This window comes from Hyposmocoma kahamanoa, unplaced genomic scaffold (genome assembly GCF_003589595.1).
Source record: "Hyposmocoma kahamanoa isolate Upper Pololo Valley unplaced genomic scaffold, ASM358959v1 78, whole genome shotgun sequence".
NCBI classification, from domain to species: Eukaryota; Metazoa; Arthropoda; class Insecta; order Lepidoptera; family Cosmopterigidae; genus Hyposmocoma; species Hyposmocoma kahamanoa.
In genome coordinates, this window is record NW_020653945.1 from 914,362 (window position 1) to 940,938 (window position 26,577).

General features: G+C 39.2%; 1 protein-coding gene across 1 annotated transcript in view; it reads left to right on the forward strand.

The window, feature by feature from the left end:
• The window catches only part of LOC113233225 (nuclear pore complex protein Nup205), a 51,474-nt gene that overhangs the window by 8,093 nt on the left and 16,804 nt on the right, over positions 1 to 26,577 (forward strand). Inside the window, exons 8-26 of the mRNA XM_026468263.1 lie at positions 12 to 294; positions 1,294 to 1,430; positions 2,726 to 2,920; positions 4,822 to 5,013; positions 6,192 to 6,424; positions 7,718 to 7,887; positions 8,354 to 8,557; positions 10,389 to 10,607; positions 12,569 to 12,704; positions 12,852 to 13,038; positions 13,735 to 14,013; positions 15,302 to 15,446; positions 16,426 to 16,572; positions 17,875 to 18,010; positions 18,323 to 18,438; positions 20,673 to 21,327; positions 22,978 to 23,135; positions 24,360 to 24,583; positions 26,461 to 26,572. Coding sequence (XP_026324048.1) covers positions 12 to 294; positions 1,294 to 1,430; positions 2,726 to 2,920; positions 4,822 to 5,013; positions 6,192 to 6,424; positions 7,718 to 7,887; positions 8,354 to 8,557; positions 10,389 to 10,607; positions 12,569 to 12,704; positions 12,852 to 13,038; positions 13,735 to 14,013; positions 15,302 to 15,446; positions 16,426 to 16,572; positions 17,875 to 18,010; positions 18,323 to 18,438; positions 20,673 to 21,327; positions 22,978 to 23,135; positions 24,360 to 24,583; positions 26,461 to 26,572 — 3,928 coding nt within the window. The remainder of the gene's footprint in view (positions 1 to 11; positions 295 to 1,293; positions 1,431 to 2,725; positions 2,921 to 4,821; positions 5,014 to 6,191; positions 6,425 to 7,717; positions 7,888 to 8,353; positions 8,558 to 10,388; positions 10,608 to 12,568; positions 12,705 to 12,851; positions 13,039 to 13,734; positions 14,014 to 15,301; positions 15,447 to 16,425; positions 16,573 to 17,874; positions 18,011 to 18,322; positions 18,439 to 20,672; positions 21,328 to 22,977; positions 23,136 to 24,359; positions 24,584 to 26,460; positions 26,573 to 26,577) is intronic.

Sequence of the window (26,577 nt, forward strand, 5' to 3'; positions counted from 1 at the left end):
TTTTTTTGCAGACGCGAAGATGGCGAAGAACTAGCTAAAAAGTTACCATTAATCCAAGATTCAGATTTAATATCAGTATTACTCGACGAATTAACACCTCAACCTAACCAGATACAAGACAGCGAAAAAACTTCAGGCGTCAGAGCTTTGTGCCAGTTGGCGTTAGGCTTGGCGTTAGCGGCGTTAAAGAGGGCGCCACAGTCGCTATTGAGGAGAGGAGGGGTCGGAGGCGAGGTGAAAGTTGAGCTATTGGACCAGGACGAGGTGCTTGTTGACGCTGCGATCGATGGCAAGGTAACTTTTAGGTTATGCGCCTCTTGTCAAGTAATTTTATTTATAAAGATCATTTATATTTTTTACGTAAGATTTAAATCGCTTTGGCGTTATGTACCCATGACTATAATTTTAAAGTTGGTTTGTTTGAAAAAACAAACACTCGATTTAAATTCTGAAAAATTGCTACACAACCGTCGTGGAAATCTAAAAACTAAACTACAGGCCTACCGCGTAACTGAGTCGGTTCCTGAGGTAGCTGCGCGATGCGTATCGAGTACTGTTGGGTAATGTTCCGAAAAATTTCAAAAAGTGGAAAATTTTTTCTGAAAAAAAACCCGAAAGATTGGAAAAATATAATTTCGAAGGTTCTTATTATGTTCTACGTTTAGAAATATGTTTTAAAGTTGTATTTAGCGTCCATTACAAAATAAAGTTGTATACCTAAAATCCACATAAAGAAAAACGAGATTTAAAATGATTTCACAACAGCGACAAAAACCGCCAACAACCACCACTCGTCGTTGGCTCCATCGTTTTTGTTCAGTAATTTCAACTTTTGACAGGTGTAGAAAATTAAAGGAAAAGTATTGGAAAAATATGATTTTTTCAGTATGAAAATTTTTCCATGACCACTTCACACGGGATACTTTCAACAAGATTTTTCTGACGATGTTCAATAACAAGTTCATTGAAATTCAGTAAGAAAATGCCAAATAGCTTGTCTATTTCTTTTAATTATCAATTAAATAGTTTTTTATTATCATTTCACGTGACAATAATTGATTAATTTGGTAGACTCTTTTTTCAATCGACTTGCTATTGAATATCGGTAGAAAAATTTTGTTGAAGTTATCCCGTGTGCAGTGCGACATACTGTTACGTAAACTGTTACTTCTCCAGCACCGTGCAGCTACCTCAGGGACTGACTCAGTTAAGCGGTAGGCCTGCACAAGAAAATCAGTAATAAAGAGAATGGCGGACATCTTGCAATTTCAGTTTATGTGTTTATTTTTCTAGGTGTTTGAATATTTGGACGAATCGATTCTGTCTACGGATTTTGTTGCAAAGGAAGAGTATTACCAACGACGCGTTCACACGCTCATCACTGATTTCATTGTCTTGATGCACTCTAAACTCATGGAGATGAGAGTCAAGTAAGTTAATATAATTTAATTTTTTTGCTAGACTAGTATGTTCCAGATATCTTCGTGGTGAGGTGAGTAGGAATGCACGATTTTTTGCTTTGAATCGGTTTTTTGGATCATAATGGATCATGTGCCTCAGAATCGATCCGTGGACCGATTTAGAGGCATATGATCCATTGATCTACGGAACAAACATATCGCACGTTAAAAGAAGTACCACTACTAAACGATACTGGTAAAATTAAACAATGAAATTTGGAGAGTTTTATTGATATTAACGGACTAACTTATTTAACATTTGTGGTTGAATGACGTATAGAACGACGAGTAAAAGCGCCTGTATGAGTGAATAGATGACAGAAACATTGCTCTAAATTTTAACAGTTGCGTCTAACTCAATCTTCAAAGGACAATGGCAAACTCTCATTTAAATTTTTGTGAACATGCTTTTTAGCGTCTGTTTAGGAAAGATATGTCAAAGTAACAGTTGAAATTCTTGAACAAATTTTGTTTTGTGTTTACTATTCTGAGAAGTCAAGAATTAAAGATATTCCAGTTTGAAGTTTTGGAGGTTATGTGTTACGTAATTGAATAAAATATATTCGGTGTATGGTATATCAAAATAAACTACAGAAGCCTTAAACAGAGTTAATAGAAGCAGAATGGTGCTGTGAGTTTGTGATGCGACGAAAGTTCAGAGGAAATTATTTTGGATCCGGATATGGTCAAAAGGCGTGAAGGTAAGCCATATTAAATAACTGAGATAATTAATATTGTACCACAGACTATTGCACTGGTAACTCGGACACAAGTTATTTTTTTTTGTGAAACGCGCCATCTAATTTTTTTGCCAGTTTAAGGAGTTTTTAAAGAAATTATCGACTTTATTTTTTGTAAGAAGTAGTTAATCTTTTATTAGCTTATTACAAATCGTTCCAATCTGATATTACTTGAACTAAATGTTGACCATATGTACGTAGGTAGTGAAATTCCTTTTTTGGCGGCTAGATGTCGCTCGACGTTAAGAAACTGATAGTTGTATATAGCAGTCGGTTACATACTAATTAATCATTAGAGTTTCTTTTAAATATGGTTTTATTTCCAGACTTAGATAGGCCGCTATTATAATTTGAAAAATGTAATGAATTTACTCAATCTTGTAATTAAGACATTTGAAGACGCCTTTGAACTATGATTTTGCCATTGTTCTTTAAACTGTACTTCATTTCCGTTGCCCTAAAATTGAATTTCGTTTAGTACCGGTATCTGTTTGACAACCGTGCGAGTCCGGTGTGTGGACGCAGGGCGGACGAGGCGGCGCGCGAGGTGCAGATGTACGCGGCGGAGGGGCTGAGTCCGCCGGCGGGCGCGGGGCAGAGCCGCACGCGCCTGGACGCGCTGCTGCGCTGCGTCGAGCGCCTGTACGCGCACGACCCGCTGGGCCTGCGCCACGACTACTGGCGCGCCTGCGACACCGGCGCGCACTCGCACGTCTACAGGTACTCGCCCCTTCTGCTCCCTATTGAACTTTTTAAGTTTACTTTTGTTTCCTCATTTCCATTGACTTACAATTATATGGACGTCGGGTCCGCGCTAAAAAAGTGTCCGAACTTGTAGGGCGTTAAAATCGTATACAGAGCGTCATTCACGCTCTAGTCTTCGTTTGTTCGACTGACAGCGAAGCAAGCAAAATTAGACAGTACTGCGATGACATTACAATTTAAATTCATCGTTTTAGCTTTTTCATATTCCTTTACATGTCACTACGTTTAAATAGGTTGACTTGGGACATTTTTCATATTTCGTGGTTTTTGTATTAGACCCGTCGTCCATTTATTTGAAAGTCAATGTTCATTTCAGTCACTTTTTGTATTGAAGTCGAGGGAAAAAGTAGTTTCAAAGTGAAATATTTATTTATTGAACAATCGCGACCAAATGTTATAGTTATCACCATCGAGTATATAACCAGAAATAGAGACGAAATAAGGGCAATATACTCCTGGTAACACATTAGCGATACAGCTCTTATAAATATCAACTCTCGTTTGCACTGAAATATAGACAGGCCAATTTCTGACCTGTGTGTACGTCTCCGTATATTCCAAAAAATATTCTGTAATTATTGTAATAGAGATAATATCTCTAACAATGCCGTGCTGTTCTATTCGGGGGTGTGGGAAAAACAGCAAAACATCTAATTACAAAACAAACGGAATCACATGTCATCGGTAATTAAATATGTAATTTTGCAATTTTCGTCCATTATAGCAAAGCTCAAGTTAACTGGTCGATTTGAAGTGAAACAATTGACGTCACCTATTGACGACACCCGGCAATTGTTTCGAACTCGGGCTAGCCACTCGGAGCGCAGTTGTTACAGTAATGATATGGCAGAATAGTTTTCAAACAAATTAAATGACATTTCGTCTCTATTTCTGGTTATATACTCGATGGTTATCACAGACAATAAATTTTGTTTTGTGTTAGGTCACCGATAATGACGTATTAGAATAGAATATAAACCAAATATTGCAAGGACACAATGTTAATAAGGCACAAGAAAATACTATTATAAATAACACGAAAAAAACAGTGTAACAGCATTTAGCTAAAGTCACAACCGAGACTAGGCTGTGAAGCTGGTTTTCAATGGGCTCTAGTCGAGTGAGTGACGGACGTTCGTGTATGTTACTGCAGTGATTCATATATATAAATACATTTCCTTGTTGACTATAGCACAGCACCCACCAAGAATAAGCTTGTAAATATCAGGGTGTCAGGTGGGAATGAATACAGAACCCCAATTCAGGACTCTTCGATATTTTAACCGAATCGTTCGATTAGATGTCGTTCTCGAATCATTTCGTTTACGGAGTTAGTCGGTGAAATAGATTATAAGAAAAATGAAAATCCTTTTATATATTTAACTGCCTCCTTGGCCGAACGGTTACCATGCCGGACTGCCACGCAGACGTCTCAGGTTCGATTCCCGGGCCGGGAGAAATATGTGTATGGCCTACATTTATTTCTCTAGTGAGTTTGGGTGTAATTTGTGGTTGTCTATGTGTGTGTCCATGGCAGCCGCGACACAGGGTTTCCCTAGTGCGGGGCTATGTTGAGTGTGAACCCAGGACCTCTGCATGGCAGTCTGGCATGGTAACCGTTCGGCCACAGAGGCAGTTTTGACATTTCATTTCGAATAAAACTTCATCTATACTGATATTAGAATTGAGGTCAAATCAATTTGTTTTGTTTTTGAATAGAAATATTCGATGTTATTACGAAGCAATAATAACATTTTCACAGATACAAACAAACTTGTTCTAACAAAACAGTTTACCTTTATGCCGGTAGAGGTATAAAATGAATAAATGATCGAACGAGTGCACGACGCCGGCAGGGCCGGCGGGCGCGCGGCCACGCTGTACAAGTTCGTGCGGCTGTCGGGGTCGCTGGTGTGCGCGGCGCTGCTGCCGGCGTACCTGCGCGCGCTGGCGGCGCTGAGCGTGGCGCGCCACACGTGGGCGCTGCTGGCGCGCCGCGACGCGCTGTCCGCGCACCACCTGCTGACGGCGCTGGCGCGCTACCACGCGTGAGTCTCGCTCGCGTTTGCCTTTACAAAGTCGCGAATGCATGTTCTTCTTTACAAACCCGGAGAACGCCCTCCTCACAACTCATCGGGCTCGATCTTGTCGGCAACTTAGTCTATATATTTAGCAAAAAAGTAGAAGTTTTATTAAGTATACTTATATAAAATAAAAATTTCAAAATATGATAATGTAAGTTTTTAATAATGCATTTAAATTTTCACCATTGGCTCACCACGTCTCCCTCTCTGTTCAGTTCTCCTCTGCCTCAAAGGCTGTCTAGAAGAGATCGCTTTCAGCGGTAAAGCCGCCTTTGCCCACATTAATTCGAAGTTGTCTATATACTGTTTTTGTTTTTTTTATGTGTGTGAGCAATAGAGTATATTTATCTATCTTCAGCTATTGACTGCTAGATGGCAGTGAATTAAATTTCAATATAAAATTAAAACATCGTGACTTTCAATAATAGGTATTGAACTTTATGCCAACAGGATAAATTTAAAATATATTAACAGTCCAGAATTTGTTACTTTGAACTATATAGCATTTTGTATGCACCTAATACCTATTACTTATTGAATTTCGTCTATCTCCATCCGTCTTTGTCAAACATTTCATGTCAATCCTTATATCCAAGTTTATAGAGATCTTATTTAACACAGAAGCCCGGAGTATATGACACTCTGCAAAAACCCCTAGTCTTACACTTATTTTTTAAATAAAAATAGTGTTGGGTCATGGAAAAATTTTCATTTTGAACAAATCTTGTTTTGCCGGATATTTTTCCAGATTTGATGTTGACACCTGTCAAAAGTTGAAAAGAAATTACTAAACAAAAAGGACGGAACCAATTTATAGGCCTTTTTTTTTTGTTGTGAAATCATTTTAAATCTCGTTTTTCTGTAAGTGGCTTTTGGCTATACAAGTTTTATTTTATAATTCACGTTAAATAAAACTGCAAAAGATATTTCTGAATATAGAACATAATATTTTATTATTATTATATTTTTCCAAATTTCATTTTTTTCAATTTCTGAAATTTTTCGGGAAATTTCCGGAAAAATTGCCACTAATTGAAAATTTTCGGAAAATTACCCAACTGTAAATAAAAAAAACGACAAATCTCTAGATCAATGAAACAATCTTAAAACTTAGCAAATAAATAGCAGTGGTTGTTGCACAGGAACCTCCGCGCGGACCCAGCGCCGTTCTTCAACCACCTGCACTCGTCGTCCCTGGGCGCGTCGGCCATCGTGACGCCAGCGGCGCGGCCGGGCAAGCTGCTGGTGCGCCAGGAGGAGGTGGAGGCCATGATCGCCGCCCTGCGGCTTATCGCCGCCGTGGCCCGGGAGGACTCTGCCGCCGCCAACAACATCTGCGAGAACCTGCAGTGGGACGCCGTCAACGTCATGTTCGGTTAGTAGTCGCGTGGTAAAGAACCTTATTTATTTATTTATTTTACATAACTCTATGCACTTACAGTTTTTCAAAACGTACATAGATTAGAAATATTATATAATAATAAAAACGAGAATGAGAAATACAGAATACAAAATTACAGAAACACGTCACTCATACAAATAAATTTTAGATCATTACTCATTTAATACAAATATAGACTTCATTTTGTTTCCACTGTTATCAAATAAAAATTAACTCCGAAATACTAATTTTTACTATAGAGCGTTTTAAAGAAAAGAGGCTCTTAATTAGGCATTTAAAATCAATTTTAAAGGTCAAATATAACAAACGACGATGGGACTTCATGTCTCTTAACATTGCGCGATTTTTAGCATTGTAACGCAATACATTATTGACATTTTTAATTTGTGAAATAACTCCACTAGTTTTTATTATGATTATTAATGCAAAGATCGAACACAGAAAAACTTTTTCGATCTGATTGGACTTGAATCCACGACCATACTGTACAGTAGTATTGCTCTTACCAACTGAGCTACGGGTCTATTTGTCGCGCACATGCTCCACATTTTTGTATACATTAATTTACATTGTAGCAGTAGAGGTCCTTGTGAAAGAGTGCGTCCAGAGTAGTACTGCCACCTTACCTATTTCTACCGCCACGCAGTTATGTCAGCATTACTGTGTTCCGGTTTTGAAGGGTTAGGGTGCTGGTGAAATTACAGGCACGTGAGACTTGTCGACTTGTCTCAGGATGACGGGCGCAGTGGCAGTGCCCCTCAGATCTTTGCGATTTTAAGCTCTGACGCTCTGAGTGGCACTGCAATTGTTATGGACAGGCGTAGCTTACCACCAGGCACACGACTTGTTCGTCTTGTCACTCGATATTATTATAAAAAAACTTCTAATTGAAATAACATTTTACTACCCAACGATTATTTAGTTTAGTTATATTAGTATTTTTAAGGTGCGACTGAATAGGCGTCTTCTGGGCGAGCTCGTTCCATCGTAGATTTTACTTTGGCTCCAGGGCTAGGTAGTGGTAAAAAAAGAAAGAAAAAAAAGTAGTGGTCAAGTGCAAGTCTATTTTATTTACCTAGAAACAAAAAGTTTGCCTAAAACTTTACAATAGCTGTGCCTGTTTTGTTTTGATAGGATGGAATAGACTAAAAGCTAACGTGATTCGTAAATAGCCACAAAAGTACTCTCACATAGCCTCTCAGATGTTTTCTCATCCCTGTGAATGTTTGAAAGAGCGTACTACAGTCGGAATCGTTCCCCGTGCAGGTCTGATCTGCTGCCACATCCCGATCCAGTTGAAGAGCGAGCTGTGCCTTGCGCTGGCGGCACTGGGCGGCACGGCGGCCACAGCCGGCCGCGTGTGGGCCGGCCTCGAGGCCACGCAGCTGGTCACCAGCTCCAAAGAAAAGAGAACACTGTACGCGGAGTTGCAGGAAGTGAGTATCAGTGCTACCACATATTGAGATAAAAATCCCCGTTTTTCATATACACTATGTCCACCTCTTACTAGATGGCGTTGAAAACTCAGAGTTTGATCTATAATGAGATTCTTCATCATAGTACAAATTTGCCATTTGCGAAGTACATATGATAAAAAAACCATTGGAGTCAACCATTCCGTTCTACCAGGTTTTGTTTATAATATCAAGTGACGGGACGAACAAGTCGTGCGCGTGGTGGTAAGCGACACACCTGTCCATAGCAGTTGCAGTGCAACTCACAGCTTTAAATCAAAAGATCTTAAGGGCACTGCCACTGGACCTGTCACCCTGAGACAAGTTGACAAGTCCCGTGTACCTAGGTTGTATTTAACTCAAACTCGAACATATCTTTAAAATGAAATCGTCACACTGATTTCGAAACTTTACAACTGTGCAAGAAATATAAGCAAGTTTTTTCCAGGTGGAATGTCGAATGGAGGAGTACCCCCTCTCGCGCGCGTTCCTCTCCCTCCTGGACTCGCTGTGCGCCGCGGCTCCCCTTCCACGTGCACTAGGCGCCGGCGTGCGTCCGCCCGGCCTCGACCCTTACGTGGAACACACCTTGAACAGAGTCGCCTTGCCGTCACCGCACCGGTCATATGCCAGGCCTTACGAGAAGTGGCAGGTACCTATTACCACATTTTGGAGCTGTTGTCTTAACTGTGTCATCTGATAGCTAAATTTCAAATTATTTCAAACAGAAGAGCGCCTTGTTACAGTGAAAAACACTCAAGGATATTCCGCGCCCAGAGCATGTCTTGAGAAGTAGGAAACCATGGATTATGGAATTGCACAACACAAGAACACATTTTTGAGGTCTCTTGATAGGTTTTTTCTAATTTTATGTAGATTTTTTCATTCTTGCGTACGCGCGTCTGTTCGAGATTTTTGAAGACAGAAGACAGTGGCGCCACGTCGTAGCGTGGTTAGCTCTATGGGCGGACCTCAGACGATGAGGCGGGAGTTTTAAAATCAAGCCGTAGATTAATAAGAAACCCAACAATGCCCATCACGCATGTCTCCACTGGGATAGGCTGAAACCATGAACCAGTATCTGAGCTCCTGCCATATCTCTATCGTCTCCGTTTTTTTCTTGATACTTTTAATTTGACTTTTTTCAATGACATCCACAATCTCATCGAAGTATATGCATGGTATATAATAATGGTTGGGTCTATCTTTCCCTACATTGCCATAAATTTGTTCCTGTAATCTACTAACAGCTATTCTTTCTACATGACCAAACCATCGAAGCATCCCTTTTCTATTCAGGTCACTAAATCATCTTTCACACCACAACTTCTGCATTCAGAGTAGCTGATGTGGATCCGTGTCGTAAATCCATCTGACTAAAGTCAACGTCCCCAGCAAGCATTGTGCCAACCTGCCTTAGAGGAGACCCCTGCCCAAAAGTGTGACGTATGATCGATTCATCAAAATAGTGCACATTAACGTTTCTCATTATTTTGGAATTTACAAGATGTTCATGCATTAATAAACAAATCAACTGCCTCCGTGGCCGAACGGTTACCATGCCGGACTGCCACGCAGAGAAATGTTTGTATGGCGTATATTTATTTCTCTCGTGAGTTTGGGTGTAATTTGTGGTTGTCTATGTGTGTGTCCATGGCACCTGCGACACAGGGTTTCCCTAGTGCGGGGCTATGTTGAGTGTGTGCGTTACTTATAAAAAAAAATAAAAAAAATATGACATTGCATTTAAGGTAAACTTCTAGATCGTTCTTAAGTCCCAATTCATGAAGTGTAGGGTCTTGGTATCATATCATAGTATCATTTAAGATGCCGATGCTTATAGCCTATTAACACAGGAGAACTTGAGGTGGAGATCGAGATAGAAGTGACAACACTTATATGTACTTCATAACGGATTTGACAGCTGTTTGTTAATACGGGCCGTAAAGTTGTACTTACGGTGTGACCGCTTTCGGCACTTAATTCTGAAATTGAATTCATAACCGCCAATCTTTGTCCCACTAGACTCCTGCTTTCCTCCCGTAAGTTTTATGACGATGCGACCTCTTCCATTGTCATCCCTCCTGGTCAGGAGCCTGATATTTTTATCACCCTCTTCTCTAGTTCTTGGCCGCTTTCATATTGAAATTTTGAATCATTCTTTTTCTTCGCCATTCTTACTTTGCTTCGTTCCGTCATCACTCCCATCAAAATTCCCGGAGAGAAAAGACGTGTCCTTCAATCATGTAAACCTAACTGCTTAAAGCAACAATATATACACGTATATACAGGTTCTTTTGGGGTAAATATCTACTTTATATTCATCCATAAGCATAATCTGCATGTAATTTAAGTTAGGTAGTGTTATGTAGTTTCTTTTCCTTACTTTGTTATTCGAGCGTTATTCTCATTGTTACGCAAGACCCGCTTGACAATTTCAAGTCTTTGGTGTCGTGTCTAAGACCAAACAATTATTCATTCAGGTACTCTCCCTGTGCTACCGCTTGTTCGCCCGGTGGCTTGACCAATACGAGCCGGCACCCTCCGACTTCCCAGCAGTGGGCCGCGAGGCGGACTCCAACCCCCCTCCCGGCTTCCGCCTGCTGTTGCAATTGCACACGAAGTCGGAGTTCCTACGGTTGTTGCTCACGACTCTTGACGAGGCGTATGACTTGCTTGACCGCCAGTCTTTGCCTGGCAAGGTAATTGTTTTCATTTAGTTTCTTTATTATTTATATGCTATTCCTACAAAACATGAATGTATAATATTGATGACCTTGATGACCCAAGCTGTTTGACTACCGGTAGAATTAATTTGGGAATGAACATTCCTGAGTTAATTCTATAATGCCAAGTGACGGGACGATCAAGTTGTGCGTCTGGTGGTAAGCGACACTACTACAATAACCATTGAGCCCGTCACTTTGAGACAAGTTGACAAATCCCATGTGCCAGTAATTTCACCAGCACCCTTATCCTTCCAAACCGGAACGCAGTAATACTCACATTACTGCTTGGCGGCAGAAATAAGTCAAGTGCAAAAACTTTATTGCGTATCATGTTGTACATTTGTAGTTATTAAAATGTCATGAACCAAACATGAACCCTGCAAGTCCGCTGCAATGTTAAAAACTAAATTTATTTATTTACATGCAAAAAATAAATAAAAATGAACCATATTAAATCTGAAAACAAATTGAATTACAAAATAATTGAATACAATAAAATTAGGCAAATTAAACATATTAAATAAATTATAAAATTAAAATAAAACTCCAAAAACGAACATTGAATAAAATTAAAAGAAAGGGATGAAAATCGCGGCGCAAATGAAATTCGAATTAATTATTTAAATATTCCTGAAGTGAAAAAAAAAAACACGTTCGAATAAGGTACATTTTTCACAGACATTCTTTTAAATTTAATTACATTTCCTTCAGCTTTAATATTATTGTCTACTGTGTTATACATTTTTACTAACATTGCCAAGTACGAGTATGTAGGGTGGCAGTACTTCCCTGAACGAACGTTTTCTTAAGGAGCTCTACTGCTACTAAATTACATAGTGAATTCTGTTACTCTGGTACTCATAGTACAGGAAAGTCTCTAGTTTTTGACCGGGTAATTCGTGTGACTGTCTTGCACGATATTATATTTCTTTTTATATTATGTCTAATGGTACTTTATATGTATAAAGTACTATTAGATAATTGTTTTTACGGTTTTGATGGATTTCTCATTTTCAAATTTATTTAAATTATTATGATAAGAATATATTAAATTTTGTACATTAAATTTTATATCATAATTGACATAAATTAATGGATAGTGATGATAAAATAATATTGTACGTGTTTTGTAACGATTGCTATGCTATATTGTAAAGAATTTTTGCATGTCAGAAATGGCGCTGTTGCGCTTTTGTTTATGAGACCAAATATTATGTACTGTTACCACCACATTACCGTGTTTGCTTGCAAATAAACTATTTTCATTTTCTCAAAATAGCATGGTAATAGGTGCCAAATATAAATCAAAATATAAACAAAAATACAAGTAGAAACACATATATGTAAATGTTCATGACATTTCAATTTACAATCAAATGAAATTCGACACACGTTTCAGTGTTTTCGCTGGAATATCTTATACGAGTTTTATACATGACATTCTTTTATTTACAACAATTTTATTGCTCATATGATAGGTTTATGTGAACTTTCAAAAATAGAATACTGCCGTTCACTAATTAAAACGTGGCTAAGTGACAAATGGTGTTGAGCAAAAGATGTTGCCCAAAATTCTCTTTTAACAACGTTGAAATTAGTTAACGGAACTGCAATATGCATAACTGAAATATCATTAAACAATTCCAATATTCTTAAACTGGGTTATGGTGTAGCATATACCCCATATTTCACCCCAATGTGTCCCTATAATGGCCGCTGCTGGTGCCATTTTTTTATCGGTCGTGCTTAAGTCAAATCGATAAAATAGTTTATGTCAACGGACAATCAAAGTATATACATATAAATAGCTGACACTGACAAAGTCTTGTAACATCTTTGGGTCTGTCACAAAGAAACATTCAAATTTGTATACTTACGAACTTGCTTATATTCTTTCTGTCCTAGTTCTTTATTTTTGTTCTTCTTACTAACAGGAATTCATAGAACAGAGCTTAGTGAGCGTACTACAGATGCTGGAAAGGGCGTTAACGTTGGAACGTGCTTTACTCGCCGCGGCGACAGAGGCAGGCCGCTCTGTACTCATAGTGGGCCTCTCTAAACTAATCTTGGGTAAGTTAAAACATTTTGAGTACAAATGTAATATAATAAAAACACCGGTGAATAGAACGATTACTTCTCAATGAAGTGATCGACTTCTTATAAGGGACCCGTGCCCAGAAGAGGGACGTATAAGGATTAATGCATGTACGCAAACAGCCCCTGAAGGGCCGGACAACAGCGACCGCCTAGTAACGTGCTGCAAGATCGTTCAGCTGGGCGCGTCCCTGCCGGCTGCGGCGGCCCGCGCCGTGCAGCTGCTGTGCCGGGCGCTGCAGGCGCCTGCAGCCGCGAGGCATCTGTTGCCAGCTGTAACGCACCGCCACGCGCTGGCCGCGGAGATCAGGCGAGTGTTACGTAGTAATTATACAGCATGAAATAGGTTTAACCTGTAAAAGCAAATAAATACTGTAGTTAATTGAAAGAGCGTGCCACTGATTCTTAACTGCGAAGTAAGTTGAAATAATGCTCAATTGCTATATAGAATAATTTAAAAAAGGCAGGCGTATTTATCTTTACGTTTTATTTCGACGTTAGGCAATTTTCCAAGTAAAATTTTAAAGACTTGTGTTGTGTATGTTGTCACCTCGAGGCAGCCTGCATAAGGTCGCTTGTCATACATACAATTTTGTCGTTTGTTTGTTTTATATTTCTTTTTGTGTGGAACAAATAGTATTTTATGCAATCGTTGCAAAATTAGAGTTCTTAAAGTCAAGTACCGTATTAAGTAATAGGTACTAAATGTTAAGACCTAATTTTGTAAATAATTAAACAATTATTTTTTTTACTAAAAATTTGTTGAATGAGATATAACCAATATTTAAGGAGACTCTTTTGATTAGCAAAATAACCATGTTTTTTTAAAACTAAATTTTTCAGTTACTCAAGTTTTTACAAAAATTTTCATTTCATAGACAATAGAATTTTGCTTCAGACCTAAAAAGAGCACTTTTGTTTTTGAATTAAATTATGATTGACAGGATTAGAAAAAGATGTTTTTTTTTGTTTTACTCTTATTTTACATAATCGAATGCCTCCACAGACACGGCTTTGTGGAATGCTTGGAAGCGGAAGAGTGGGGCGATGACGAAGACAGCAAATCGATCCGGCAAGCCAAGGAAGGCATCATAATGTTACTTCAACAAGTGTTACCAACCGCTGCGCCGAACTTGGCGCACTTCCTCCTGGGTTACCAGTTGGGGGAAGATGTCAGCCGGAGTGCGTTGAACGAGCCCGGGGCGGCGGGCTACCCGCGAACCTGCCTGCACTCTATTTTGGACATATTGGACCAGCACATATCAGGACACAATAGTACTGACAGGTAATAAATAAACGTACTCCTAGTTCACCATTTTCGTATTGTTTTTTTATTTTCCATATACCACATAGAATAGATTAAAATAGAATAATAATATCGTTTATTATTACACCATGGTTATAAATACAGTTATTACAAGCAAATAATAGTATCACATAGTTTCTGGCAGGGTGTAGCATATTGTCCTTAAATTTAGTTTGTATTATAATAACTTAGGAAATGAAACTAATTTTCAGGTCCCATGGTCACGGTTGACAGTCAACCGTGACCATGGGACCTGTAAAGGGCCCGAAACGTCGGTTTGTTTGAAAAAACAAATATACGCGATTTATATCCGGAAAAATAGTTTCATTTCCTATGTGTAACAGTGGCGAAAACCTAAGAACTCGTTATAATGACTTGTAAAGTTTATTTCCGTCAAATATCTGAATTAGGTATTAAATATAAATATAGGTTATACATCGAAATAAAAAACTTTAATTACGAAGGCTTTAAGGCGGACTTAGAAAAACAAATCAATTTAATATAACTAAAATTTTATCGATATAATTCCTAATCTAAATATTTAAACAATAAACTAGGTATTTTATTTTTATTAAATACCGTGATATTTTTGATGGAATAGAATAGAATCATATCATTTATTTCATATTGTCAATGTCACAACATTACAATTAAAAATACAATGTGAAGGGATAATATAATCGTCACTAACGTAAACAATAATAATGAATATAAAAGAAAGTAGTATAACTACTGCTTGTCCAAATACAAAGAAGTCAAGTCAAATAAATGTAATATATAATAAACTCATCGGCACTGTAGAATTTATTATTCAATAAAAAGGAGTTTTAGTCGAGTATTAAACGCTTCGTCGTTTATAATACTTTTCAGGGTTTTGTGTAGATGTTCGTAGAATCGGGGACCTATTACCAGCGGATTTCTCGTTGCGAGTTCGAGAATACCATGATATTAATTTTTTTTGTGAAAGTACTCCACTACAGGCCTACCGCTTAACTGAGTCAGTTCCTGAGGTAGATGCGCGGTGCGGGAGGGGTGACAGTTTACGTAATAGTTATGTCGCACTTCACACGGAATCATTTCAACAAAATTTTTCTGACGATGTTCAATAGCAAGTTCATTGATAAAAGTGTCAAATGGCTTGTCTATTCATTTCAAATATCAATGAAAAGTTTTTAATCGACTTCAAAAAAAAGGAGGAGGTTCTCAATTCGACTGTTCTTTGTGTTGTGGATGTGAAGTTTGAATCCGAGTCTCTGTTATCATCCAGAGAGGCAAACAACCTAATCGAAAGCTGCTACCGGTTGCTGTACTGGCTGTGTGCAAGGCCTAACACGTCTGCGCCCGTGCTGCGGTTGTTGCGATCGAGAGACTACTTCCTGTGCAGACATATTAAGGCTACTATAAATCTGGAGGTAACTTGGTGACGGATAAAGGAAAAACTGAACATATAGTTTTTTTTTAAGCTATTTAACGCTGAAAAGTCTATTTTGCAAGTCTCGAAGCCGCAAATGGTCCTTCAAACGAGACGTGAAGTGAATCTTGTGTGACGAGATAGCGGTGGCTAGGCGGTGGTTGTTTTTTTTTTGTAATATCAAGTGATGGGACGAAGAAGTTGTGCGCCTGATGGTAAACTACACCTCAGAGCTTCAAATCGTAAAGATCTAAGGGACACTGCCACTGCGCCCGTCACCCCTGAGACGTAAGATGACAAGTCCCATGTGCCTGTAATTTCACCAGCACCCTTACCCTTCAAAACCGGAAGACAGTAAAGCTAACATTACTGCTTGGCGGCGGAAATAGGTAAGGTGGCAACACTTCCCTGGACGAACTCTTTCACAGCTACCAAACTGTATCAACACTGCGCTAGGTTCCTTCACGTTTGGATTTTATTTTCCATTTGATATCAGGTGGCGTGGTGTCATTTGTCAGTTACGTATAAAAAGGTTTGAAGGGCACTGCGTCTGCGCCCGTCACCCTGACACATAAGTTGACAAGTCCCATGTGCCTGTTATTTTTTTTAGCAGCAGTAGAGCTTGTTAAAAAGTCCGTCCAGGGAAGTAAGTTGTATGTCGGAATTGCCAAGTTTGCAAAGGCGCGTTAAGTTTTGAATTCACTGAAATGAGTATAACACGTGACTTAGCATAGAAATGCTAAGTTAAATTGTTGTTCATCTAACCGATATCTATATTTACAATACTCTGTGTGAGTTTTGCCGAATAAAAGTGAGATATAAAGTCACGTGTTCCGCTCATTTCAGTGAATTGAAAAGTTTGAACCGCTCCCCTGGAAAGTTGGCAATCTCGACGTACGACACTTGAGTAGGAGGGGTCGATCATCAGCTGCAATTTAGAGCTGTGAGCCAGCAGCGGCAGTAGTGTCCCCTGTCCGCAGACGGCGTCGGTGGCGCAGGTGTCGGCGCGCTCGTGGCTGGTGCGCGCATGCGCGTGCGAGGCGGGCGCGGCGGCGGCGGGGCGCCAGCACCAGGCGCTGCAGGCGCAGGTGGCGGCGCTCACGCACACGGCGCACCACCCCACGCAGGTAGCACCGCTGACGGCCCTCGGCGCCTTCGTGGGCGAGGAACGAGGCTATGGGAACCGAGGGGACTTCACTTAGCTTGTTCGTTGCAATCGAACACAAGTCGCGTAGATCGGGTGCATACATGCTTAACATTTAACATTACATAATTTTAACTATTTTGGGCAATAAAACTTATAAACTTAAACCGTGATTCCACGATCAACAACAACGGTCACCACTACCACTACCCCGAACATAATTCATTCAATATTTATCACTGTAATAAGTATTCATCAGTAGTATAGTAACATTTAGACGAAAGAATTTGCTTCAGCTTTGATATAAGTTTGACCATAGTTGACCCTATGAAAACAATAAATGAATATCAAACAACATCATGCATTCCTCTGATCCAAAGTAAGTAACTAAATCACTTGTGTTATGGAAATCGGAAACAAAACAGTATTACAAACACCCTGATGACGTGTGCCATATTTAGATATTTTTATTACATATTTTTAGTAAAGATATAGGATATTATAGTTTAACCATTAACATTAACTGCCTCCGTGGCCGAACGGTTACCATGCCGGACTGCCGCGCAGAGGTTCGGAAGAAATATTTGTATGGCCTGTATTTATTTCTCTCGTGACTTTATGTGTAATTTGTGGTTGTCTATGTGTGTGTCCATGGCACCCGCGACGCAGGGTTTTCCTAGTGCGGGTCTATGTTGAGTGTGTGCGTTATTATTATTATAATCATTTGAGTTTCAAGAATATGGGAATCCAAGATCCCGAGGTTACATACGAGTTACGTTCACTTGCACAGTTTTACTTTTCAGTTTACATACTCGTATTCAATTTATGATTTTTTTTAATGACTGGTGTAGACAGGCTCGTGTATAGGCTTCTTCAAAATAGATTTTGCTCGGTCGTTACACCTAGACACGCAATCCTAGTGAAAACTGATCTAATACAAAAAAAGATAATATTACTTTAAAGAAAAACTTCCATTCCACTACTGCTTGACCAATTATCACTACAAAAAACATTGATTAAATAAAAGTAATGCCCAAAAGCGCCAAGTAATTGTCACGACAACGTCAAACAGTGCCTTTTTTTCATTATTGATGCACCTATGAATACACGACGAAAGGAAAGCGACGGTAGACGAGAATGGTTATCTCTCAATTGAATAATCGACGGTTCGAATCCGTGTGGCGGCTAATTCGGATTGGGATAGTTTTGTAGGCTTTACTCCTTCGTGGAGACTCATGGCCGACAATTGGACGTTATAATACGTTGATGATGATGGTGAAAACAGGAATGGGAATGGTGTCTGCTACGGCGGACCCTGGAAGGTTTACCAGTGACCGTGGAGGCGGCCTCCGAGCCGCGGTGGGAGCTATTCAACGCGCAACAATTGAGGAACGCCATAGCACTTTGCGATGTGCCTACAGGTATTAACAATGCCAAATATATTGTAATATATTATATTATAATATGTGTGTAGATAAAGCAGTGTATGTAACTGTTCATAATTAGGCATTAAGACACTCGTGAGGTGTTTTGACTCACACTTGTGTTTTGATGCCTTTCAATAAGTAACAGTCACATAAACAACTATTTTTCCATAATGAATTGAGATTTGACCTCACTATTGTAATCTATCAAAACGGCCATCATAGCGTGCCGGTACTGTAAGAGCACACAGTTCACCTTTTTCTTTCAACATTTTTTTAAATATAGTTGAATGATTCTGCATTTTGTAGGACTGGGAGGAAAGCGCATCAGTGTGTCACGAGTCCACGCGTTGTTGGCTCGCGAGCTGGCCGCGTTGAACGCCACCGCGCCGCAGAGGAACCTCGTCGTCATGGAAATACAGAAGGTATTCAAAAGGATTACTAACAGACTAGAAAATGAGTAAATATCAAAAGACAGTACAAACACCTACCTAACTGCCTACCCTAATGGGAAAAGGGCGTGAAGTGTACGTGTGTATGTACATATTAAAGGAATACGGTCTATTTGCTAACATGCATGTGACACTGGGGGGATTTGCGCTGTGGGCTGCATGAGAAGGTCCTGGGTTCGCTTCCCCGTAGGACCAGTTTGGGTAATCAAATGTGTAGGTTGAAAGGGTTGTAACCATAATGAGCCGTGACCAGGTTCACGGCAATGAAATAAGAAACTTCAGGTCCACAGTAATTTATTGTAAGTTGATGGTAAAGAAAAGAAAAGAAAAGGTATATAAAACAGATACAACAATATAAAACACTGCCTTACTACGGAATAACATAACTGTTCAGTCACTTACCCCAAAAGGGCCGAGTATAACAGATTGGTATTACAATTGGCACATGATCAGCAGTTGTTATTACAAATTGTTATCAAAATTAGCACATGATTAGTGGTAGCTATTATAACTCGGTATTAAAACAAAATTAGACGGAAATTTAAACAGCACGGTACGCTGCCGCGATCGAGCAGGGAGTGACAATGGAACGAAATAAAATCAGAATGGCTAGGCAAAGGAATTATTAAAGAACAATTCAAAATTTAAAAACGAGTGGCCAGGAACCGGAGAAAAGGCGATAAAAAGGTGGGATGACGATGTAAGGAGGTCACATCGTCGCAGGTTATTGACAGTAGTCGCCACGCCTAAGGTTCAATCATAATGTAAAATACATATGCGACATTCTTTCTATCACAACAACCTTTAAATAGAGTATCTTTCTTCATGTACTCTTCTTCTATCTCCATTCTACTTCATAGGACTACTATAATTGTCCTAACAGGTCCTTGACCTCATATCGATCCTCCGGATCTGAACTAGTGGGATCCTCTGATCCCTATGATGGGCCTCCACACACACCCCTACAGCCCTTCCTCTGCCACCGCTTCATGCCCCCTTGTACCTTCAGTACAAGTGGCGATCTCATTCTAATTCTGTTACTGATTCGTCATACTCTATCTTCTGGCTGTCTATTCAACAAATACTGTATCTACGTAAGTAATAAACATTGTGCAAACTTACCAACTGTAGTGCCGACCAACCAGTGCACTTCCAACAGATGCCTGATATCTCACCTTCATAAGAGATGCCTGTACTGCCGTGTTAGTTCCCTACTCTTAGGTATCATAACAGACTAAATTTATTAATGCTTGATATTACAAAACTTATACTAAATCGCGACATAATTCGCGACAACAGTACAAGGAATTGCCTACCTTGACAACAATCAAGTGGAAGTAAAGCCGAAATTTTTAATTGGACGAAAGTAAAAGACGTTGTCAAGTATGAAGCTACATTCGCATCAGGCGTCTTTTTATTTTGTCGAGTATTATTTGACAGTAATTGTTTCGGATGGATGTGGGACGGTGAACGAGAGTACAGGGCCTGGTCTGGGTGATCTGTGTAGGGCCCCAACGTGGATTCCGTTGCTCTTGTACTCTTGATTTCTTTACTATGAGAAATTATAATTAGGTACAAAGGCTCGTATATATAACTGCCTCCGTGGCCGAACGGTTACCATGCCGGACTGCCACGCAGAGGTCCCAGGTTCGATTCCCGGGCCGGGAGAAATGTTTGTATGGCCTACATTTATTTCTCTCGTGAGTTTGGGTGTAATTTGTGGTTGTCTATATGTGTGTCCATGGCACCCGCGACACAGGGTTTCCCTAGTGCGGGGCTATGTTGAGTGTGTGCGTTATTTATTTATTATTATATTAATTTTTTAACCACTCCAAAATATATCGAGTTGTTAGGTTTTCGCGATGGTTACACATAGGAAATGAAACTATTTTTCGGATTTAAATCGCGTATATTTGTTTAATCAAACAGACCAACGTTTTCGGGCCCTTTAGAGGTCAACCGTGACAATGGGACCTGTAAAGGGCCCGAAAATTTGTTTGAAAAAAAAAACAAATATACGCGATTTAAATCCGGAAAAATAGTTTCTTTCCTACTCCAAAATATATAATATGGGCGCTCAAAAATATCAAAAAAATATCATCAATAAAATAAATTTAAAAAAGTCAGTTTACTGATCTAACGTAATCCTGTGAATTTATCACAGAAATACATAAGAACCTCATAGAAATACTCCAATCTTCTTCCAGGTCTTAGACTACGTAACAGAAGTAAACCGCCAGCGGAATCTCGCCGCCACACTGTCGCACTACTACGATTCGTGGCGACAGCTCACAGAAATTCTGTTCTGCGTCGCGCCTCATGACATCCTCAACCTGGAATCCAGGAAAAACCTCCTTCTAAACATAATACAAGATCTACTAAACAAGATCCCACCAGCTGAAGTTCTTCCGCAAATCGGAAATTTAGCTTCAGGAACGATATTACTCCTGCTAGTCAATTTACGTCACTGTTACATACTCCAGAAGAGGGACTCGAATTTGAAGTCCTCAGAATTCGAGACCACGTTCTTTGGTCCTTCGAACCAGATCATGCAGACGAATTCTTTAACTCTGAAGTTTATTCTGCATAAGATTTTGAGCTGGATCTTGGTGTCAGGTGGATGTACTCAGAAAATGAGAGTGAACCTATATGGAGCTTTGTTAAATTATTTAAATATAGTGAATTTGAAGCCGAGCCCAGCGGAGCCCGAGGAGGACGTGAATGCTACATACGTTAGCAGACTGGATAGTTCCAAAGCTAGGTCTGCTGGTAGAGAAGAATCTACCTTGAAGAGTATGGTTATAGACGTTATTAGCGGGTTCGGGGACAATCTTTGCTCCATTGTCTGCGGAGACTGTATTGGTGAGTGATTGTATACAATAATAAAATATTTCGCAAATAAAAAAAACTAAAGGCAAACGTTTAGTAGCAGTAGAGCTCCTTGTGAAAGAGTTCGTCCAGGGAAGTACTGCCACCTTAGCTACTTCTGCCGCCAAGCAGTAATGCTCACATTACTGCGTTCCGATTTGGAAGGGTAAGGGTGTTGGTGAAATTATAGGCACATGGAACTTGTCAACTTATGTCTCAGGGTGACAGGCGCAGTGGCAGTGCCTCTAAGACCATTGCGATTTAAAGCTCTTACCATCAGGCGCACGACTTGTTTGTCCCGTCACTTAATATTGTAAAAAAAAGATGTTAGTGGCACTGCAACTGTTGTGGATAGTTGTGTCGCTTACTACCAGTCGCACGACTTGCTCCTTGCGGTTCTTTGTATTATAAAAAAAAGGAAAAAAGGGATTGTCTATTCACTGATCATCAGAAAGCTATACTAACTGTAACATGTTTTTCTTAAATTACATTCGTGTACGCCTTTACATTTGGGATAATCGGAGATAATGTGTCACATTCGTCAATCTTCGCATACAAGTTTCTCGATTTGATTTGAGAACGTCTGTCGTATGGAATATTATTATTAGGAGTAATTATAATCTGTCTTTTTTGAAGGTCGAATAAAATGACATTTGCAGGGTTGCCAGTGTTAGTAAAATTAAACTAGTTGTGTAGTTATTGTCGGCAGTTTTATCGATAGATAGGTAAAATTTAAATTTAATTTAGCCAAAAATGTCTGACTTGGGAATGTTACGACGTTCCAAAGACTACTAATTGCGTTTCTGCCTTTTTATTCTTTTTTTGACAGCTGGCCTACTAGTATCGAAATAAATTTTTATTCATATACATTTTAATAAGAGGCGGATTTGATTAACTATATTGAATTGAAATGAAAAACTTTAAAATATGTCTTATCCTTGCATTGTTAATAAACATAGTTCTAAATTCAGTGCTTGTATATATGAACTTCTAAAATTGACAATTCAAATGAACCTGTGTCCAGCATTTGGACGAATAACGGGCCGATGAGGATTCAAATGAGACAAGTTGTGCTATTTATAGCAGAGTATGACTAATATTCAGTCTATAGTCGATGTAATATTTATCGACTGCTGCTCGCAAGCGGGCAACGCTTTTACGCAATGAACTGTCATTTAATTCCATCTTCTGAAAAGACCAGACTATCGTAACAAAAAAATTGGGGGCGATTCACGTAATCAAACCGTTTAGTTGTTGAACTGCTTTTTCGTATTCACGTGTGACAGTGAATGTCAACGAGTCCAATTTTAAAGTCGTTCGATCCAAATGTCGTTAAAGCGTATTCTGGTATATGAATCGAACTTAATCATCTCTAAACGACAAGTCATACGTATTCTGCTAAAATTTTGACAGTTCTTTCAATAGACTTTCGACGACTAAATGTCAAATTCACAATCCAGGATGTCATTCATTAGTTACTTTTAAATTTTACTCATATCAACGTTCGTTCAAGTGATACATGAAATACCCATCCATTTTGATCGAACGACTACGTAACTTCAACGATATTTTGATAGTTTGAACTTACGTAAAACGCACTACAGGTGAAATTTACAATGTCATTTAGTCATAACATGTTATTAGGTGGTGGTCACGACGTGTGTAGGATGGTGGCGCTCTCGTGTCTTGACACCCTCATTGAAATCTACCCTCGCACCGACTGGATAACAACGTTCATCAACCAGGGCTACCTCCGAAGCCTCATCGATAGCTTGCTCCATGATGATGAGCCACTTAAGGAGGTACGTTCAGATGCAAATGAGGAATCGAGAAATAAACAGATTTGTCAAGCCTTAAGTTTTTAAAGTTATCCAGAGATACTGTTACATACCTCCATGAATTACATTTTTTATTATTTAATTTAATTTATTTATTTAAACACTTTATTGTACCACAAAGTAATTTTACTACAAATTTTCAGAAACGATTTAAATATTTGTGTACAAAGGCGAGCTTATCCCATAAAGAGATTTCTTCCGACTAACCTTTGAAAATCTGAGAGGAAAGATTTTAGATGCAATTTTCGGTATTTGATGTTAAGTAATGACGTAACACGATGATGGACGCGTTTGTTTAAGAATAATATCTTCAATATAGTCCCAAATTGTAGTTTTCGGGAAACGCAGACTACACAGTCATTTGTTTTTGATTTCTGTTGTAGTAAATAATAAAAGAAACCGACACTTCGTGGAAGAAAGGGCGTGGGCTCTAATTTTATCGAAAATAATTATTGATATAGTTGGATCAAATTTTGAAGCCCTTTCAATATGTCGTAAGTTTTGCTATTTGCCAAAAAAATGTTAAAAAGAAAAAGTTATTAAAAAGGTTGTCTTTTTGCTTTGAAGTATCAACGATTTACATTTTTATTTTTTTATCTTTTAAGTGTCAAGGATTTTTGGATATTATTAACGGGAAAATTGATCCATTTGCCTGTTCTGTGTGTGAGTTCGATAAAATAGTTTTATTTGTATGTTATGATTGTTCTATTCAACGGTTGCATCATTCAAACGTGAATTAAAAGGGCACTTCATGTTATACTCAGAAGTTAACCAGTAACATTAATATTAACTAATAATTTGTTTAGATTGTAATACATTTGTGTATGTGTATGTATTTGTGTATGTAAAGTTATGCAGGTGTATTTATATTGTCATCATTGATATTTATATTTACATTGACATTTTAATGAATTTATAATATTGTGCTTTTTTATAATAATAGTCCCACGGGTAGGGTTGGCTGGAAGATCTCTTCTGGAGATAAGCTCACGTTTGTATATGTCCTTTGGAACATGCATTTGTTTCATGTCTTTTCTTTGTGCAGTAAAGAATTATTGTGATTTTTAAGTAATAAATAATAGTTATTATTGATTTAAATATTAATGTAACTATAGCATTAAGTTAGTTCTATAATGATAGTTGCTAGCTTGTGGAAAGTTAAATTTTTCGATCAAATTCTTGTTCCAGACATTAGATGCAAACCCAAAATCCCTACGAGTTCTTTACGTATACGAGTCAAAGATGGCGCTGCTCATCAAGATCTCGGGCACTCGCATGGGCGCAGAGACTGTACTCGCGCAAGGGGCGCTTTCGTGTCTAGCCTGTATGACATCGTTGGACTGCCACCCTGATATTCATACAGGCTATGGGACGCACCAGGACACGGAGTTTGTGCCATCGGTTGCTAACAGGCAAGATGTCGCCAATATAGGTTGAATATTATAATTCTGGAGGTGGGAGCCTTGAGATCTGACACACAGGTTACTTAGTATGGACTCCAGTCTCTTATCAAGTTTTTTAGTTAAAGTCCACATGTTAATTAGTTATAAGCAGTGGTCGGAATAGGTTGTTGCGGGGGAAGTTCTAAATAAAAGAAGGAACTACCCTTGTAAACAAATTTATTTGGGCGCGGTTCGTTTAAAACCCAATGGTTATTCACTGCACTTTTTGCCATCCTACGACCAGCAGCTGGTACTCCCCTGGCTGTTCCGCGGGGGTTGAAATGATTTCCGGGGTGCAGGTTGACAGCCGTCCGCCGAATAGACGTCCGGGGTACGGTGTCGATCTCTGGGCTCAGTGGCCTGACGCCGACGCGGCGAATGGTAATAAAGTACCGGGAACCTCGGACCCTGGAATACCCGTTGGTCCAGTTAGCAATTGTCCACGGTTTGCTCCCTTGACTGTGACAACGGCAGTGAATAAAGAAGTGGGAAAAGCACCATATTACGTATGCAGTGTAGCGTGATTGTCACAATCAGAACGGAGTTAACATGGAAATTACAAAACTACACAAAATATTTCAAATTACAAAAGTAGACAAACATTACAAAATAAAAAAAAACCGTTACGACTACAATTTACAATTTAAATAAGCGTTACTAGAAAGCATAATAGGCGAAAGAGAGTTACGTGTTCAACACTTACCAAACAAATGGGTTAAAAAACACTAAAGGTTTAATTACTTTAAATCACAAAAAAATGTACTTCGCGCAGACCGCATAGGAAAACGCTATTATTAGGGAAATGCGCGTGCGTCCCACGCTAAGATAGATTTCGAAGTCTACTGTCGTCCAAGCGGTACCGGGACAGCGGCTTGCCTGATACCCCGCAAGGGGAACGGGGAACTGAACCAGTTGTCGCCTATAAGAAATGGCTCGCGCGCATTCCTCGCTCTATATCCCTAACTATACGTTCCACTGCTGGACACGGGACTCTTCTAAATATTTTTTTTTTTACAATAAATAAAACAAATAAAATATTATTAATTTACAACGCTACAAGGTAGAGTATAATTAAACCTAAACTTCGAAGAACAGAGACAGAAAGTGGAATTGCCTTACAACAACATTTTTATCCCGGATTTTTTCGGCATTCGGGAAATCACTTAAATACCTGGGACGGGTTCGATTCCTGGGCCGGGAGAAATATTTGTAGTACTCGGGAGTTTGAATGTAATTTGTGGTTCCTTTTTTTTTTAACTTAAATATACTTGCGCTTGACCACTTGATACTTGACCTAGCTCTGGAGCAAAGGTAGGATCTACGATGGAACGAGCTCGCCCGGAAGATGTCTATTCAGTCGCATCTTAAAGATATTCGGGTTGTATGAGCTCGGAAACACAGTCGCAGGCAGGGCATTGAATTCCTGAGCTGTGTGCACAATAAAAGATGATGAATAGCGCTTAGTACGCCTGAAAGGAATATGTACGTACCGCCGTACGTTTGGATATCCGATGGTAAAAGGGGGCGGGCAGGATGAGTTAATGGAGCATGGGCACACGCACCGAAATATATTCTGTAAAAAACCGACAGATAGCACCTTTGCGCCGGTCTATGTGTGTGTCCATGGCATCCGCGATACAGAGTTTCCCTAGTGCGGGTCTATGATGCGGTGCGTTATTTAGTTATTTATCTGCTCCAAGTACCCAAAACAACATCACCTTTTTCTATTTTTATTCTCTTTCAAACTACATCTACATCGTTCAGGGAACACAACATTTTGTAGTTTAAAAAAATGTGTACCACTTTTAGTTTAATGATAATTTGTTTCTTCTTTCTTTCCTATTTAGATTTCGTCAAATTCTCGTACCTGCGCTGGCGCTGTGTGACGCACTGTTAACTACGCTCGGCACTCAGAATCACAGCTGCGTGATACACGTGACGCACTTCCTGTTAAGCCACGTCGA